The sequence below is a fragment of the Hydra viridissima genome, unplaced genomic scaffold (genome assembly GCF_058129835.1).
Source record: "Hydra viridissima isolate aposymbiotic clone 2 unplaced genomic scaffold, HvirCarnegie_v1 scaffold_11, whole genome shotgun sequence".
NCBI classification, from domain to species: domain Eukaryota; kingdom Metazoa; phylum Cnidaria; class Hydrozoa; order Anthoathecata; family Hydridae; genus Hydra; species Hydra viridissima.
Window position 1 is genome coordinate 14,337,796 of NW_028324310.1, and position 20,401 is coordinate 14,358,196.

At 26.9% G+C, this 20,401-nt stretch overlaps 1 protein-coding gene across 3 annotated transcripts in view; it reads left to right on the forward strand.

The window, feature by feature from the left end:
• The window catches only part of LOC145180985 (uncharacterized), an 85,840-nt gene extending 68,463 nt beyond the window's left edge, over window positions 1–17,377 (forward strand). For 2 of the 3 annotated variants that reach the window (XM_090066379.1, XM_090066380.1), the window contains exons 31-43: window positions 754–912; window positions 986–1,087; window positions 6,160–6,501; window positions 9,369–9,491; window positions 10,939–11,109; window positions 11,203–11,352; window positions 11,566–11,654; window positions 12,764–12,941; window positions 13,348–13,521; window positions 13,743–13,889; window positions 14,064–14,152; window positions 16,442–16,619; window positions 17,009–17,377. In XM_090066379.1, coding sequence (XP_089922505.1) covers window positions 754–912; window positions 986–1,087; window positions 6,160–6,501; window positions 9,369–9,491; window positions 10,939–11,109; window positions 11,203–11,352; window positions 11,566–11,654; window positions 12,764–12,941; window positions 13,348–13,521; window positions 13,743–13,889; window positions 14,064–14,152; window positions 16,442–16,619; window positions 17,009–17,073 — 1,967 coding nt within the window. In that variant the 3' untranslated portion in view covers window positions 17,074–17,377. Of the gene's footprint in view, window positions 1–753; window positions 913–985; window positions 1,088–6,159; window positions 6,502–9,368; window positions 9,521–10,938; window positions 11,110–11,202; window positions 11,353–11,565; window positions 11,655–12,763; window positions 12,942–13,347; window positions 13,522–13,742; window positions 13,890–14,063; window positions 14,153–16,441; window positions 16,620–17,008 lie in introns of all 3 variants that reach the window. The other variant, XR_016444874.1, reaches the window with a different exon arrangement.
• Window positions 17,378–20,401: the final 3,024 nt, after the last annotated feature.

Below are 20,401 nucleotides of genomic sequence, written 5' to 3' on the forward strand. Positions count from 1 at the left end.
AAGCAAGTAATGTTTTATAATGTTTACAACTGTGAATCTCAACTAAAATCCATTTGTTATCAATGTCATTAAATCAGTATAAAATCAATAGCAAGATGCCCATAAATTGATAGTTAACAAATTTTTATTTTTGCATCAAATTGAGAAATTGTGGATATAAAAGATAAAAACAGTTAAAAACTTGTTGATTGTTAGATGTGTTTTAAAGAAAATACTTAGGAGCTTATAAACTATCGAATTAGAGCTAATAAAAAAAAGAATTTCTGTAGTTTGTCATAAAAGTTTTATGCAAGCAACTAAAAGTTCTTTTTACTAGTTTTTAGATAAAGAAAATAAAAATTTTTCTTTGCTGTAATGTTATGGTTGTATCACTATGATCCACATTAAATTTCTGTTAAATTTCCTTAGCAACGAAGAAAATAATCAAAACAAACAAGCAGTAGTATGAACTGCCTATAATACAAACCTCATCAATTTTATAATAGATTTAAAGTTGCAAAGCAAAAAAAAGAGAAAAAAGAGTTGGTTTCATTTTTTGACCCTTAATATATATAGCAAGGTTTTTAATGCTGTTGAAATGATTTGAATTAGTTATTTAGTGAGTTTTTTTTTTTTTTTTTTATGCAGAAGTTTTATTTAAAAAGAAAATCAAATTTTAATCCATTTGAAAATTAAAGGTTGTTCAACCAAATTTTTTTCTGTGCTGAAACATTCTTGTTTATGGCTTCAAAGTTGTTAATGGATTTTCTTTAGAGTACAACGAAATGAAAATTTTAGCTGAAGGTGTTGGATCTTCACCATTCACTTACCTTCCTTTAACAGCTGGCACCTATGAACTCTATTTAGTAGCAGTTGATAATGTTGGTAACAAAGGAAATATATCTAAATCAAACATTATAACTGTTCTTGGAGGTAAATTAGTTTTCAACATACTAGATTGTTATTTTAAAGATTTATTTTGCTTATTAAAACCTTTTAACTTTAGCAACATGTGAAGCTGTGAATAACTGTTCTGGTCATGGTAATTGCACTGGACTTAACTTATGTTTATGTGAAGATGGGAAATTTGGCAATGATTGTTCATCTGGTAAGTTTTTAAGTTTTAAAACAATAAAAATGTATTATTCAAATTAAAGCCCAGAATTTTCTTCCCAAAAGTAACATGATAAAGTAACATAACTTATCATAGAATAACAATATTTCTAGGTTGCAATCTTTTGAGAGTTTAAAAACTAATTTAAATAGTAATGTACGGTCTAGTGATGACTTTTGTAAGTGGTTTACTATTGAGTGGTTCTAAAATTGATATCATTAGCAATTGAATCCTTATCATTGAATCATAAGGATTGAAGCATTAGCATTGAATTTATACCATTAAATCAGAAGCAAAATCAGAAAGCGAGTTTTTGGATTTCATTCTTAAAACAAAACTGTAAATAGTTTTCAGGCACCTATGTTTAGTGCATTTTTGCTAGGATGCATATTTGCAAAAGTAAAATATTTTTGTAGCTCATTACAATCAGTAAAGTTAAATATGCTATTGGTGTATGTGGCAAAAGTTGTAATGCCTTCTGTATTTTCTTAAGCACAAATGTAGTTTTTAAGATTTGAAGATAAATCATATGTTAAATAGTATTTTTTTTTTTTTTTTTTGTTTGTTTTTTGTACAAAGGCTACAATAAACTTTAAACCAAAAACAAAGTAAAGTATTAAAAAACTTGTTTACTACTTTTTGTTTGACCAGAACAATAATAAAATGATAAATTGTTTAAAACTACTCTGCTTTGGCTGATAGAGCCAAGAGAGAGAGTTGTTCTTCTGATTGCATTTAACTTTTACCTGTATTTTGCATAATATTTTAGTTATTAGAGTTGTTCAATACATGCGTTCAAAATAGAGTGCTTGAAAAGATTTTTTTTTATAAGAGATTTGATCATTAAAAAGTGACAGTACTTAGATCACAATCTACTCAGTTTATTTCTCTAGAATAAATTTAATATTCTGTAAAGCAAAGTACATATTTCTTAAGTTTAGTTTACTAATTTTAGCTTTAACCAAATAATGTTTAGATTTTTTGAAAGTGAGGTTGTATGAGATCATGCATGGCCTACTATATTACACGGCCGTGTATGTTACATTTTAGAGGCCGATTCAAAGAGGCCTATTATAAAAAAGATGGCTGCGCAACTATAGCGAAAACATATAATTATATCTTATCTAGACTAAATAGATAGTATAAATATAATATTACGAATAGGAATATTATGAAAAAGTATTCAAGAAAAACTGACATTTTGTGCTTTCATACTAGTGATTTATGTATTTATAAACATATATTTCTATGTATATTTTATATATATATATATATATATATATATATATATATATATATATATATATATATATATATATATATATATATATATATATATATTTATATATATATATATATATATATATATATATATTTATATATATATATTTGTACATTACACATTTAAATTGACAGCACTGGAATTTACAAAAAAAAAAGGTAAAAATTTGTGTTTTTTTTTTATTATAATTTTTTATGTTACTATCTATTTATGTTTGTTTTTTTTAATATTATTTTTCTCTCTGTCTACTTTTAAAACTTATAACAGCATCTTTTCGTACCGTGGCATTGATTATCTTCTGTTTATTGTTAAAAAAAACATTAATTATAATTTTAGAAGCAAATTTAAACCCCCATTCTTTGTGTAAATCGCAAGTAAAACAAACTGTTGGAAAGTACTTTGATAAAACAAAGCTTGATACATCTTTGACATTAGCACCTTGTTTAGTTATTAAATTTGAAAGATTATCTAAGATTGCAAAACATCCACATGTGAAATCCTTAAGTGAAAGTGAAGGCACAGTAAGACCACCTCGTGAAAGTATTTGTAGATATTGACAAATATTTATATTGCTTGCATCTGTAGCAAGCATAGACTTGCAATTGCTATATTTGCTTCTTTTTATTTATTTCTTTGCTATGTAACCAGCTATTGTTGTTGCAACTTCTTCTGTTTCAGGTGATAGAGTTAATTCTGATATCTCATTTGAGTTTAAATCTAATGTTAATTGTAATTCATCATTAATTGGGTTATCATAATTGTTCTTTAAATCTTCATCCCAAAAATTTACATTCTCCTTAATTAAAGTCTGACATGCTAAAATAATTTCTGAATGTTGAACTTCTAGTAAACTTACTAGAAATCTCCCACCACTCATCTGTCGATATTGAGAAAATCTACGCTCTATAGGGTCACTTTGAAGTCATGAAGTAAGCACATACAAATATCCTTCGTTGATAAGCTCGTCTATAAGCATTGCTTGAAAACGCAGGGTTGTGATAAGAGCAGATGATGTTTGTTTTGATAAAGTGAAAAATGGTGATTTCTGCCAAAGTTCAATCCAATCAGTTAGTTGCCTAAAAAATGTGGTTTTACCATCATCAAAAATAATTGCATTACCAAGTTTATTAGGACTAAATTGTTGTTTTGAATTTGAAACAGTCCACCTTTTTTGAAAAATACTTAAAAAACCATAAATGTCAGTTCGGTCTGGAAAATAACTTTTAAAACTTGCAATTGTTGTTTCATCGAAAATCGAAAGTGCAAGAGAAACATTTTGCTTTTTATTACCAGGGTGGAGACTTTGATATGTAATTTTGGGAGCTTTTTTCAAATTACCTTGAAGTTGCTCATCTTTAGAATGTAAAAGATGAAAATCTCCCCAAGTTATATAACCAGCTGGACAATTATAGACATCATCTTTTATATTATAAGTAAATGATGGAAAGACAAATTTTTTGCAGTGTAATAAATTGTTTCTGATATTTTTAACAATATGAACACTATCATAGAATAAGTATATTTTAATATTTGGACTATCAGGATGATAAATAAATAAATTTGACTGATTACCAAATTTAGAATGAAGTAAACTAAATGCATTTACATTTGCTTGATGATTGTCAGTAACAACTCCTCGAATTTTAAAACCAGATAAAGAAAGAGAACTAATAGAATCTGATATTTGCTCTGAAAGCCATTTACCACTAATGGTAACTTCGGGTACTGCTTTTATAACATAAGGAATAGATTTCTTTAAACTAACAATCATAAATGCAACAACTCCTTTGTACAGAATACCACTGTCATCTGTACCCACATAGACACCACTACAATATTGTGCCTGTTTCTGAAGATAAAATTCATCTACAATTAGTATTATATCTTCATGTATTGAACCCTTCTCACGAAGTGTTTTAATAGCCTTTATTACATCAACTCCACCTTGTTTTATTTTATTTAACAAAGAAATTGAAGGTAAAGGAAATGATTCAAGTAAAATTTCATATGCTTGTTTAGATGTATATCTTAATAATAAAGCATGTCTTATCATATCTGCAGAATATTGCGGTTGACCCTTTGCTTTATAGTATATTCTACTGTTTATTTCTTCAAGAAGTATATTTCTATTAGAAGAAGCTATGTTTTTTATGTACGATGCAAGATTTTCTAGCATACTCTAACTAGTTAACTTGGCACTATGACCTTTAGTTAACCATGGTGGAAGTGGAACATTATTTCCTTTGTATTGCAATGCTGCACATAAACAATGATTAATTTTTATTGATTCAAGAACAGAAGGAAAATGTGTTAAAGGATCAAATATTAAGTTGTAATAAATAACACAATTGAGATGTTTTTTAAATTGAAAACCTTCTGGTGAATGTTTACTGTTTAACTTGTTCCATTCAGTAATTTAATGATTTTCAGAAAAAAAGTTAAGTTCATTTTCTTGATAAATACGAGTTTTAGGTGGTCTTCTTAAAGCAATAGGTGATGGTAGTGTGGAAGGCCGTTTTTAACATTCGCTTGAGAAAATTTCAGGAATAGGGTTTAAGTTCCAATTTAACTTGCATTTTATACCTTGAATAATGTACTTTTCATTAAAATGCTTTTTACATAAGACAGAATTTGGTGAAGGCACCCAATCACTACGGTTTACAAAACGAATCCAATAATTTAGCAACTGTTGATTTTTCAACGGAAAATGAAAAGAAGCAACTTTTATATCTTCTAAAGAACTGTTGTATCCAGTTTTACAACCATATGCAACACATTTGTTAACCATAATATTCAGCTTTACTAATAATAACAAATTGTCTAAAATAGCATTAGCATATATATATATATATATATATATATATATATATATATATATATATATATATATATATATATATATATATATATATACATAGATATATACGTTTATAAATACATAAATCACTAGTATAAAGCACGAAATGCCAGTTTTTCGTGAATACTTTTTCATAATATTCCTATTCGTAATGTTATATTTATACTATCTATTTAGTCTAGATAAGATATAATTATATATTTTCGCTATAGTTGCGCAGCCATCTTTTTTATAATAGGCCTCTTAGAATCGGCCTCTAAAATGTAACATACACGGCCATGTAATATAGTAGGCCATGGATCATGCTTCATATATTTTTAATACAATGCTGGCAGTTTAACTATTAAAATCTCCAGTGTTCCCAGCATCCTATTTTCTAGGCTAGAACGTATTTTTTGATTTAATAGCATTTTGAAATGTACTTTACTTTCCATCTCTATTCTTTTGAATGTTATATTTTTAAGTTAATCTTTAAAACATTGATTTTTGTACTCATATAAATTGCTTCTATATATTCACTTAAAGTTTGTGTACGTACAACAGAAATTTCATAATTATCATTAGTTAATAATTTGATTTTTTTTTTTTAATTTAATTATTAATGATTAATCTTTATTGTACCATGCATGGTTGTTTAAGGTATTTAAAAATGTTTATTACTTTACAGGTGTTTCTAAGAGCAGCAGACTCGGTAATGTTAGTAACAAAAAAATCCATTCTCTTAAAGTTCAGATTTACAATTTATGTTGAAACTAGAATTATATTCAGGCTAAAATCATAAAATTTTAGACAAATGAAGACATTCAAAGCATGCTAATACTTTGTAAAAAGATGCCAATTTAGCTTTTATTAGTGTCGACCTATTGTCTAAGTTTCATTCCTATTGTTCAAATTTTTTACCATGTTTTGACTTTTTTTTTAAAACAGATGATCCTGTGCTAGAACCACCAATATTGGCATCTTCATCTGACCAAATTTTAGAGGATCTCCTCCCAATTCCATTGAATATTTTTTTCAACAAAACAGGCTCTTCTCTTAACACACTGAATGTTACAATACAAAATATTCCTGAATCTGTGATAATATTGCCTGGAATACGTAATGGGAGTACTTTAACAATCAATCAGGAAGATACAAAGAATTTGACCTTAATTTTCACTAAAACTTTTGATGCAAGGAACTTTACTTTAAAGATTGTTGCTGTACAAAGAAATAGGAATGGCCTTGAAAAGCAAAAAACAGTGTTCACAAGCATAATCATTGTCACAGGTGAAAGCCCTTTTTTTGTTATTCATTTATAGTTTTTTTGATTTAAGTTATCTTCTAATTATCTTTTGTTAAGTTCTCATCATAATTTTGCTTAAAAATTAACTGTTAACAATAAAAAAATTTGCTGAATTTGATATGATGATAAATTTATGTAAGAGAAGCCGCTTAACTAATATTTTTTTAGTTATTGATATAATAGTAGTAGGTACTGCCAAAAGTTTACTTATTTAGTAAATCAAGTTACATTAAAGGAATCAGAACATATCAAAACACATTGTTAACTCCACAGGTTACTATGTATCTGTCAAAAATAGCTAATTCAGTAAAACCCTATTGGTAAATCAAGTTATGTTATAGGATGATACAAATTAAAATCTCTATGTTTAAGTTGTTAAATGTACTTGTACCATGGTGTCCTCCTACATCAATACCGCCTACCCATTCTTAAAGTTGTTTCTCTCCACCATCTAGAATTTAAAGTAAGCATTGCCTTCTTAGCATTGACCCTATAACACACACTTAAGTTTTAGAATTGGCTAAAGAAAAATGAAAATGTTTCTTAATCTGGATGAAAAATGAGACAAATGTTTATTAAGAGATTAATATGTGCACAATTAAAGACTTACATAAAAGTTACTGAAAAAAAATTTCAACCTCTTTAGCTAAAAATAAAGTTATGCGGTGACAAAACTTATCACATACAAGTCTTGACTACTGCTTTTAAATTTACACAAACACCTTTAATCTTGTACTAGTATCTCTTCTCTGGACCCCACCCCCTATTTCTGTTCTATAGAATAAGGAAAATGTCCTTCCCCATAGCATAAAAATCTTTTCACCAAATTTACTCCCCCTCCTTCCCTCTCATCCATGGGGAGGTTTCTATGTCCCTCTTATACCACAATAGTTTATGAAGGAACTGTAAAGTATAAAGTTCACCATTAATCAAATTATCATAAATAAGAAATAAAACTACATAATATAATACTAATAAAATAAATAATACATATAATAATATAACAAATAAAAAAAATAAAAATAGAATTAAAAACTAATGTGAACAAAATCTTACTTAGTAAATGAAGGATTTAAGCACAGCTTTATCTTGCATTCAAGCTTTATAATTTAATGCAATATAATTAAGTAATCTAAATCAAATATGTAAACTCCTTTTAAAAAATTTTCTTATTATTTCCAAAAAAGAATCACATGAAGCTATCTCACGCTAAAGTAGATTTAATAGTCAGTTTACTGACAATGCGTTAAGAAAAATACGGAGAAATAAAATTAGAAACTGCCGAATCTTATAAAATCCTCAAAATTAAAAACTGTTTTTTCCTACAATAAAGTTTGACATAACACAAATTCAACTTATTGTGGGTTTAATTTTGCTAATTTTATGAATGCTTATCATGTAATTATTCATATTATATAATACATTTATCATTATCACCTGACTTTTGATATTTTATAAACTTCATGGGTTTTTTTTATAAACTTCATGTGCTCATAAGATTACTCATAAGATTTGTTTATTTGTTGCCAATTAATTACTAACAAATAATAATTCGACAAGACTAAAAATAAAATGTCTAAAAATAATTTTCCCTCAGAGTTGAACAAGAAACCCCAAATAATTAAATTTGATAAGGTTTAAAATGGATGAGTGTAAGAAAGTACACAAAGGTTGTTGACAGTCTTAATCAAATGAACAAATAAAAATGTAATGCTTTACCAACTTGTTCAATGTAACAGATCAAAAAGAAGAATAGTTGTACCATTCAGGCAGTTTAAGAAAAACAAGAAAACAAGATGCTTATTTAAGGTTAATTTCAAAACTTTGCCAAATGCAGCCTATTCTTGGCTAGCTTAATTTTCCTTTCGGAACTTCAACAGTTCAACTGAAGGTCAATCATCATGTGACTTTGTTAGTAGCATGCGGTTTTACCAGTGACATCTTTTTTTGGTCAATTTTATAATCAGCACAACTACAATAATCTGCCAAAAGTTTGCAAAGATCATTTGAAGGCAAAAAAAGACTTCAAAAAAAAGATTAGTTAAGTCTTTATGTTGAATAAAAAGCTAATATCATGAGGATTTAGTTCTGTAGAGCTGAATGGTTGAACAAATTTTTATTTAATTTTTTGACTAAGAAACTTAAAAACCTGCATGTTTGTATTTTTCATTATTTTTCATTTCAATGCAATAACACTACTATTTGACAACTTCTAATTTTACTAAACTATATAACCATTTAAAAAAAAGCTTTTAAGAACATTTAAAAATTGATTTTCTTAGCATACAAGTTTTGTTGTATAAGTTTAAAATAAAAACTAACATAACTAACAAGATCTTACCAATAATTGAAATGGACTATTCTTTTACTCGTTTAGATATTTTAAAAAATGAGAGAGGAGCTTTAAATCCGAGACTTGTTCTTTGTGCTTTGTGAGGACTGAAAAAAAAGTTTTTTTAACAATTTTGTGTTAGATATTCATAATACTGTGATAATACCAAAATTTAACATTTTGTTTATGAATATTGTAATTTTTACAAAGATTATCAGATAATCTTTTCTATAATCCTTTTTTATAATCATAATATTATCAATATCAGTTTATTAATAGAAACTGCTTTGTGATTGAGTAAATCAAATGTATTGGCTATTTTTTTGAGATTTTTAGATTGATATATATTAATCTAAAAATATCAAAAAACCTTAAAATTTGGTTAAGCAGTTCAGAAAAACGTTGAGAATCTTGTGAGTAAATTATGGAGATGCGGCACCCAACATAAAGTGCGATTGTTATGTTTTTTCTATTGATTTTAGAATTTTAATCTCTAATCTAATTTTTTTTTATATTTAGAATTAGCTGAGTGTCTTGATTATTGTAATGCTGAAAATTCATCATGTAAACACCTAAATGGGTCATTCAAATGTATTTGCCTAAATGGCCATGAGTTCAATCGCACAACAAGCAAATGTCAAGGTGTCAATTTTTTCAATAAGCAGTAACAAGTAAAAACAAATTTCTTTATCAGTCTTTTAAGTGAAATTAAATTTGCAAAAAAAATAAAACTTTTTTTGTTTAAAACAGTAAAACCATTTAGTGAGACTATTTTATTTTTGTTATTTTATTTTTGTTATGTGTAAATTTGCTATTTAAAAACAAATAAAAATAAGTTTAGTATCAAAAAAAAAAAGGTTGAAACAAAATAACATGACATTTACAAGGTTTGTTTGAATTTTTATTCTGGAATCTTCATGTCATTGTATGTCTAAATTTACTCAAAAATGTAATTTTTTAGTTACAAAGCTGTCTAACTTTTTCAAAGATGACAGTTGGACTTTTTAAAAAAAGTTGGGGTTAAAAATCTGATCTTTAAAAAAGTTAAACGCTTTTTAAAAAATCACATTTAGACTTTTAAAAAAGTCAGACTTTTTTAAAGGCAGAGCTTCACAAAAGCTTAGCTTTTTGCAAAGGATTACCTTTTAACTTTTTAAAAAGTCAGACTATTTGAATTGTGTAGTATCAAAAAAGCTTAGTTTTTTTTTAAAAAGATAACATTCAGACTTTAGAAAAAGTCAAAGTTATAAAAAAAAAGTTTGTCTTTTTCCAAAAATCAATGATTGAAAAAATCAAAGTCCGGATTTGAAACAATTTGAGCTATTTCAAAGGCAAAATTTTTCAAAAAACAAATAAGTTTTAGAGCTTTTCAAAAACTGGTTTCATGTAATTAAATTTCTCACACAAGCTAAAAAATATTAATGAACAACTTTTTGTTACAAAAAATTTTACTGAAAACAACACCAAACTGGGTTTTGGGTAAACTCGGATCCAACATTTTTTTTAGCTAAATTGTTTTTTGAATTCCGTTTTTCCAGGACCCATTTTTAAATTCTTCACAACTCAAATAAAAGTGTTTTATTGGTTTCTTTATGTTTTCATCTCTTTTCAGCTATTTTATCAGTTTCTTTTAATTGCTTATGAAATTGATTTTAATTTTTTATTGATATGGCTTATTTATATTTTACATTTTTCAGACATATTACATATAAACAAATTTAAATGCAAATGTATAGTATCAATAAAACACTAAAATCTTTCTTATGATATTGTAGTGATATTTCACTATAAATATTCGATTCAATAGTACAAGTATAAACATTTCGGCAGACTAAAAATCCTACGGTAATTATTACAATTTTATAGAAGCTATTTTATAGAAGTTTCTTTAGCATGCCAAAAAAATGTTTAACTTTTTTACTTGCCCTGTGCAATAATATTTTAATGATATTTTTATGTTTTAGACAATCATTTTAAATCTTTAATATTTACAGTTAATGAGTCATTTGCATAATATAATAATATAATAAAATTAATTTACATTACTTACAATAAAAGCATGTTGTATTTATGTTTTCTTTATTGTTAGATACTTACTTATGGACAGCATGGCAAGAATGGAGTGTGTGCTCTGTGTCATGTGGTAATGGAACCATCTTTCGAAACCGATTCTGTTATACAGTTGATAACGCAGCTCCTGCAGAGGGTTGCTTTGGAAATGATTTTGAGGAAAAATCTTGCAATGCAGCAACTTGCCCAAGTATACAAATTTCTAAAATTAAAATGATAATAAATATATATTGTTAAAGAAAAAAAAACTTTTTTGTGCTTTTTGTGTTAATTATTTCTATAGTATTATGCAATGTGATGAAGAGGCAAAACTGCTCCAACTTCACTCAGTTAAATGCAGTTAATTTTAACAGTCTTGTGGATATAGCAACAATTAAAGATATTTCTGATGGAATTTCTAATTGGTCAGCAGTTATCAAAAACCTAACCTTAGGTATGTTTATTTCATTTATCATTTTTCTCAAATTTGATGTTCATTTTGTGCTGTTATGTTTTTCAGTTGTTAAGCAGATTAAACTCTTTAAAGTTATTATTATTAGATGTTGAATTAAAAAGATCTTTTAATGTTAGACTTGCAAATGTTAATCTTCTAGTAATTTGTTTGTTTTATTCATAATTCATTAAATCACTTTTTGCTTTTTGTTAGGTTGCGATTTGGTTGCTTTAACTACAGCCGGGAAGAAATTAAAAAATCAAATAAATTTCCTAAATAAAACCAACAACAACATTTCACTGGTAAGTGAAACTTTTTTAATTTGTATTGATAAAAAATGTTAGTGCTTAAGTCTTATGCTAGTGCTTACATCTTTTTAAAAATGTTATTCAAAATGGAAGTAAGCCACTACCAGAGACAATGGATTCCATGTGTAAACCAAACCAGGCATGATAGCCATGGTAATTTATGAGTACAAATTAATGTCTCACACATAAACAAATCTTCTCTTTTAACAATGAAATCAAAATAAATGATAAGAATTTGATTGAAAGTCAAGAGTATGGCAGAAATGTTGCTTTTACAGCCATTTAAGATATTGCTAAAAGAGGACAAAATGAATTTACTGAATTTACTGTTATTTTCTAAAATACAAATGAGAACTTTCTAAATTGATAGTGGAAATTTTATAAGCTATTTTTTAACGTAATTTTTTAAACGATTAGAAATTTGAAACCCCACAAAACTAGAGATGTTTTTTGAAAGTTTAAATATAAAAAAAAATTAATATGAAAAAAGAGATGTTTTTTGAAAGTTTAAATATAAAAAAAAGGGGCCCAGGGACCAAGAAATACACTTCAAATAAACACAAAAAAAGATTTTTTAATGCTTAAAAGGAGGAGAAAAACTGTTAAGGAAATTGTGTAGTTTTTAGTAGGCAAGACAAAACGGCAAGACAAAATGTTTTAAAATAGTTGCTGCTTTCACTGGTAATGATTATTATGGTAGTATAGTTTGGAAGAGCTTTATTGACTTCCAAAATGGTTTCCAAAATCTAATTTCTTTGACTTCTAAATCCACTGGAATGTAGCTGCTTTAACTGAAAAACTTAAAGCAGCAGAATTTCATTTCATCTTATAAAGAATAATTGAAAAGTGTTGCTGCTGAATAAAAACTGTTAAAAGAATAAGTATTGTTATTTCATTTACATGCAGAAGTAAACTTTCATTTGCACTATATAAGGACCCCAATCCCCTGCCCCCTTTTTGCTACCCCATATAAGATTATCTAGATCTACCTCTGCTCAAATATATGTTGTGTTGATTAAATATTTTGCTAGTCAGTGTTTTGTTGCTATCTGCTGCATTTGTTATATTTATATACTTAGAATAATTTTATGTGGTTTATTAAGAGCATTGCCATGGTAAAAGATATTATTGCATGTAACAGCAACTTTAGTATTCAAGAACAGTCCTATAAATTTTGTGAAATGGCAATTGAGCAAAACTCTATTTTAAATAAAACTCTTCTTCAACTTCGCTTGTATTTCAAGCAGCTTAAATCAGCATTTGGAATATGCAATGCTTCTGGTATGTTAAATATTATTTTATTTTGGAGAGTGGGGCCCGGATGTAAATTACAAAAGGATGTTTTAAGTAAACAAAACATTTACTAAATGAAGTTGTTAAAAATTTGAATTTGAAGAATATTTTATATTAAGAAACTTTTTGATATAATTGACTGGCTTTCAAAAATTTTGATCTAGAACTATAGCATGATAAATTAATAACTACGTCGCAGATATCTAAATGTACAGATATCTAAACCACTTCATTTACATAAAGCTTTTCATTAATTTAGTACCACATTCTTCTTTCCAGTGTACTATATCCTTAAATGTCTGTTTATATAAAGTATATTTTCAGGAATTTCATAATTTCTAGAGAAAAAAAATTATGTTTCTTAGAAATAACTTTTGATTTTTCTCAATTCAAGTTATTAGCACATGGTCACAATGGGCATCATGGAGCAATTGTCCTGTGTCATGCAATGGTGGAATATCCCATCGAAAACGAATATGTTATCAAGAAAGTAATGGACAATTATCAAGGGCCTGTATTGGAAATGATGCTGAAATGTCAATTTGTAACTCACAAACGTGTAGCAATAGTAATACTAAAGTTTTGCTTTAATAATTTTAAATTTAAAACAAGACTTTTTAAATCAATTTCAGTAAAACTTAAAAGAGTTTAGGAATGCTTAACAATATCTATACCAGTTGTGTTTTTTTTTTTTAAGAAGTTCAATTAATGCAATATTTTTTCTGATAATCTATTTATTAATTATTTAGTTGAAAATATATTATTTTGTTTTTCCGTTTATTTGTTTAGTAATATGTGATATAGTGAAAAATGTCGATTGCTCCAGCACTGTCCCAATCACCAATCCAATTGATTTATTGAATATAGTTTATTTGAATGATGTTATAGTTGAAATTTCTCAATGGGCTTTTCATGTTACAGAAGATTTGCTCAAAAGTAAAGTTTTTTTTTCTTAAGTTTTTAAGTTCAGTCATTGTATGCTTAAAGTTTTTTAAACTGCTTTTCAGCTTCTTTTTTTTTTATTAGTTAACATTACTTAATCTGTTACATAAAACTGTTATGAGATTTTTTGATTGGATAAGTTTTCTGTGAGTAGTCTATTTTGTTTAGGTTGTAATATGAAGTTTTTGGCTGCAGACTTAAACAAATTGAAACTTCAAATGAGTTTCTTAAACAAAGCGAGTAATAATATTTCTCTGGTAAGTTTGTGAAGTCTCTTCATTATTATGTACCATTTAAATTTAAAGCTCTTGATTTTTACACTTTTACAGTGATTACTTCCAAAAGACTGTAGCAATCTTTTTTTTTTTAATTGATCTTTAAGTAAAGCATTTTCAATTGCAATGAAACTAATGATCAAAATGATTATAGTTAATAATCTTAATGATCATAAGGAATATCTTCCATTATGAGGTTTTAGTTATTATTCTATTTATATATAGTGCAGTTGAGTATCATTAAAAAAAAAAAGGGTGAAGCTAAAAAAATTGCAATCCAAACAAGTTTATCAAATTATTTGCCTTCAATCATTAAAACTTCAAGACAAAACAGGCAAAAAGTGAAACAGTGAAAGTTTCCGTTGAAGTGTTTTTAAATTAGGTTTGGTTATCATTCAATATTTTTAGACGTTTGGAGATTGTTAAATCAAGTCTATTTTAGTTTTGTTTTAAGGTTGGTTAAGATAGGGATGTGCAATAACATTAGGATTTTGTTGATATGCTATAAAATTTCCTAAGCAATATTAGCAATCAATAAAATATAATATTTTTTTAAGTATTGACGTTTCATACAATGTTCAAAAATTTTAAGTAATTAAATATTACAGGTAAAACGCATGAAGTTCTAATTTTATAAAATAATGATTTTTTTATTAACTTAACTATTCGACTAAATTTTGCTTTCAATTTAAATATAACTTCATCTATATAGTAATAAAAAATAGAATTGTAAAGATAAAAAAGAATGATAACAAATTAAACAGTGTACCAAAAATGATAAGTTAAGTCAGTTTTTGATGCTACCATAAAAGTGCTTGTGAAAGAGTACAAGCAGTGTGGGAAGAAAAAATGAAAAAATACAAAATGAAAAAGAATGACACTTAAATTAAGTGTGACTTCACCTAAATTTCTTTAGTCCATTGCATAATATCTATCTTTTGGGAAATACTGGTACACATTTTATTTTTTTCCTTTTCCAAATTTTTTAAAACAATTTTATTAATTATTTTACAATTTAATTGAAAATGAAGTTTAACATCCTCATTTTCAATTAAAACTACTGTTGTAAAAAAAATTGAAGACAATTACAACTTGCACAGCAATCTCTTCCCCAATCTTTTTTTTTCTCTGACATTATACATATGTTAGTCTTATTAAATAAAAACTTTTATACCTGGAAACACCAAAGCCCCAATAAGATAAAAGTTGTACATTTTGTATTCTGGAATTCTCTGCACTATGCTAACTCTCAAAGTCTTAAAAGCAAAAAGATGAGGTAAAGTAACATTTTCAAAGAGATCGTGAATATTGTACAAAGAAAAAAGGATTGCGTCCGACTTAACTTTTTAAAATAGTTTAAACAGAGAGTTGGCATTGGATTCTTAACCTCTTCATTTTCGCCTGCAGAAAATGAAGACATGGGGGGACTACTAATTCTCACAAGTTAAACATTCAATTCAATGTCGTATTCTTTTATTACTCTTGGTGCATCTTTTGTGCTTATTAGGAATTTCTAAATACTTGTGCTAAATTTAACAGCATCATTCACTTTTAGAAAAATGGTAGGGCTATAAATTTAAACTTTGAAAATTCTCCATCTTCAGATGAATTTTTCCAGTTGTCAAAGTTTTTTCCTTGTGTCAAAGGTTTTTTTTAACAAAAGTTGTCAATTAAAAAAAAAAAACTCAAACAAATCCAGCAATTCACCATCATTTCAAAATTTTCAACGGTTTAACTTTAAGAATAGTTTTTTAAGTATAATTTTTTTAGTTTTTTTAAGTATGATTTTAACTTTAAGTATAATTTTTTTACCGAAGCTCTAAAAAAAAATTTATCTTCACCTCTTTATAGAAAAACTTATTTCTTATTGTTAATTAAGTTGTGTACTATTTTCAAAAAAAGTTCCAGGTTTTCAAACTTCTATTGCCAAAATTTTAAAGTAGATTTTAACAAGGTTTTACATCTCTTGCCATAAGCACTTTTTAAAAAAATTCTGCTACAATGTAAAGTATAAAAAAAAGAATACAAAATGCTGCGCTTGTAAAAATCGCTGTAAAATCACATGGAGCAAAGAAAGTGATCATTTTGAAATGAAGAATGAAACTGAATGAAGTTTGACATCGTGAGATCCATTTAGAAAGTGGCTGTGTACTATTTTCAAACATGTTTTAATAAATGTAAATTTGTTTAAAAAGTTTGTATATATTTTTCTTCATATTATAATATAAAGTTACGTGTACTGAATTTAACTATCATTTGTTTATTTATTAGCACATAGAACAAATCAAATACATGATCGTTTGTACCTCCAACCTTATTCTTAAAAAAGACCTCTATAACACCTGTCTAACAGCGCTACATAAAGATACGATTGTTAGTGCACTTTTAAATCATCTTCAAACATTCGTTCATCAATATGAAAAGGCTATAACAAGTTGCCAGAAATGCGGTATGTTTAACAATTTTTATGCTCGTCAGGTCAGTAAAAATAGATTTCCTTCGTATTGGTCTGAAGTCAAAGCATTTACTTGTATGCATCAGTGTTTTGGAATATTTTTCCAAATGAAAGGTTTTAAAAAAAAAAACTAAAAAAAAAAAAAAATGAAGTTTCCAGTGTTTTTTTTTAAAACTTTTCCAAAACTTTTTTAAAATCTGAATGTTTTTTTATCAAAAACTTTATTTTCGTTTTGTTTCGCCATTCATTTTGGAAGTTCTGAGAAATGCAAATGATTACTTGTAGGCCATCCTTACGGCATATAAGTAACCATCTGCATTTCATATTCATTCTTGGGTAAATTTTATTGTATGGAGAAATTTTTTTTCTTTTTCTTGTTCTAGGATTCGCTTGCTGGATTTTGGATTTTTTCACCGAGAAAATTTTTAAACATTTCAATTTAAGCTGATAAAAAGCAGAACGTCGAATTCCGTCTTATTTCACACTGAAGTTGTTAGTCAATCGTTTTTACTAGAACTTTTCTTAAAGTATTGTTAATCGTATTGTTAATATGTTTAAAGTTAATCTCATATTTTTCAACATTTTCTGCATTAGTTTTGTGTGGTATTCATTTTTCGTTTTAGACGAAAAATGAATGCCACACATTTATTTGATGCAATGTATAACGATGAATTATTTTCCACTGTCGGCTTTTAATTTTGTTGTCATTACATTTAACTATATTAATTACTTAAGTTTTACAACTTTTTTAATTCTGTCTTTTTAATTCTTCCGAAAAAATGATTTTTAAATATAGTGGGGATTACATGGTTACTGACGTAATTACATGGCTACTGACGTCATGTTCGCAAATTTCATACTTAAAATTTATTGCTTTTAATGTTTTTTTTAAATGGTTGCAAAAATCTTTGGGTCTGCGTCTCGAATCACTAAGTATTGTTATAGTATTTTTTGCAAGATAAGACAAGACTAAGCGACTCAAGATCATTTCTTGTCTTTTAAAGGCTTGAATCAGTCCAGATCAACTTAAAATCGCAACTTAACTAAGAAATAACAAGACTATTTTGCTATTTTTTAGTGTAATTTACGAACAAGCAACAGCTTTTAAATAAAAACGTGCATATCACCACAACAAAGTTTGATATAGCCTAATGCTTTGACATATCAGAATAAATAGGTTAGATTGTAAATAAAAACAGGAATTAATCGACAGTGTAAATGCAAACAGTAAAGTCTTGTTATGACAAACTTATTTAGTATTACAAGACATCTGTAGTCTTGTAAAGTCTTGTTTATTTTTGAAATTATTGACACATTACAAGAGCACAAAGAAAAAGCCTTGATATGTCTTAAAGTGTTTCAAGACCAAATCAAGCTCGACGTGTTATTTGTATTGGAATAGATTTATTTTGAAACTAACTAAACCCTTACTAAAATCTGTCTATATCAGTATATATTGAGAAAATTTACACGAATTGTGTTTAAACGGTGGGTCATTTTTTGTATAATATCATTTCTCATATATTTTTGCACGGTATCGTATATCGCTTAAAACTCATCAATGTGTTGCTATTTTACATTTTTTGCTCGTTAGTATTTTTTCGACCATTATTTTAGATCATTATTTTAGGCCATTAAACTAATAAGTGTGATTAGATTATCCAACCATCATTTTTTTTTTTTTTCACAGTATCGCATATATGAGTAAATGTCATCCATGTGTAACTTAGTTTATTAAAATGCTCTTCAGATATCCAATGAATGGTTAATATACACATCTAAGTTTTAACTTTTGATGTTCTCATAAAAAGTATTCTTACATAATTAAAAAATGGAGAAAACCTGTTCTAAATGTAAGAAGAATAAGAGAATAGAATAATTTATGAATAATAAAAAAGAATTAAAGACAAGACTTGTGTTCTCTATTGAGACATTGCAAAAGGTTAAATAATAAATCATATCATTAAAAAAAACTAAATTAAAGAAGATTTAACAAAAAAAATTTTGTTGTCATCTCAGAGGTGGGGGATATTGTAAAAAGTGCGGTAAAGATGGTATATGTGAGCATGATGAAAGGAAAAAAAAGATGGTCAGTTAACAAATGTGGTCTGAATAAAAGATGTCATCGTGGTGAAAAAAAAAGGCGGAGGTGTTGTAGTTGCTATGAAAAATTTTTGCAAAAACCTTTAAAAAAGTTTAGAAAAACTTTTAGGATACCAGGATTCGTATTGAATTATATATTATTACATTTAAACAACAATATCTTGATTCTGAAAATTTATTAAATAGATCCATAAGAGATTCACTACTATATAAGAATGCTACAGTAACATAGTCTCCAAAAGAGTTTTTGCAAAAAGCATTTTAAGTTATTTTCATCATCAAAATATCATCGCTAAACTTTACTACTGAATTGTATTTTTTGAAAATAATCATTTATCTCAATTTGTTTTTGTATTTCACTATTAATAGGGATTAAATTTAGCTCCAAAATAACTCGATTTATTTATTGATTTTTCTATTTTATTTATTTATTTATTTTATTTATTTTCCAAATTGTGTCGATCTATTTATGTATTATAATATACATATTATATATATTATAATTTTTTGTTATCAGACAATTTGCATTAGAACGTTTAATATCCTCTAAACTCTAATTTTCTTTAACTTTCAAAGCAAAATTATGGAAAATAAAAGTTATCAAATCCACATCTATACTTTCCATTTGTTACTTTACTCGTTTCTTACTTTACTCGTTTTGATCTGTAACGAATGATCCATGTGGTTTCCTCCAAGCCATTTTACAGAAACATTCTAAACTCAATGATTGGCATCCCTTGACTAGCATAATCATAATAGATGTGATTTACACTTTTTGCATCTTGTAGAAATAGACAATTAGTTTAGATTCTCACGTATCGTTTGTCTTGGAAGTTTAAAGTAAATCTGTGCAAGGTAGATGCAATCCACATTATTATGTCTTCCATGAGTGTAATAAGCTTCTTGTTTTGTTTCTCTAATAAAACATCGTCAAAAATGGTAGTAATTTTATTTTCTGATGTTAACTCTCTTAGATCTAAAACATCAGACCCTAACTCAAAAAAACTACATTCAATGTCCTATATTGTTTATTTTTTTGTTTGCTATTGCCTCAAAGAAACAGATACACCTGTTTGAACTACTGCTTCATTGCTATTGAAAAATCTTGATATCGTTTCCTTAGGTATCCTCTTTTCAAAGGCTTTCTTCGCAATGCAACACTCTGGCTGAAAAAGACTTTTTCCAAAGCCCATGAGACTATTATAATCAAGCCATCCTGGATTAATGAGTAGATTAAGTAGTAGCGTTAACTGATTTATTCAGATTTACCAACAATTAGACTTCTAGGTTATAACGAACTATTTTGACGAGTTTTTTGAGAGTCATTCCATGAATGTTGTTAACGTTCATTTTATGTGTGGATAGAAAAAAATTATAACATAAAATGATAATAAAAGTTGGAGAAATTTTGTTGGATAACAAACCTCTATCTAATATTATATCAATAATGATAATTATGATAATTATGATAATATAATTATCTATCTATTATATTATCTTATCTTATTTGGAAATATTTTTGCGTTGCTTGGTCAAGACTGAACAGTGAATACCTCAGGGAAGAAATAACATAAGCCATGGCACTCAAAGTACTTGAGCAATAGAAAATTTGATTTGTTGTAATTATATGCAGAAGAATAAAAAGTATGTGTTGTATCATTTTGAGTAAAAAA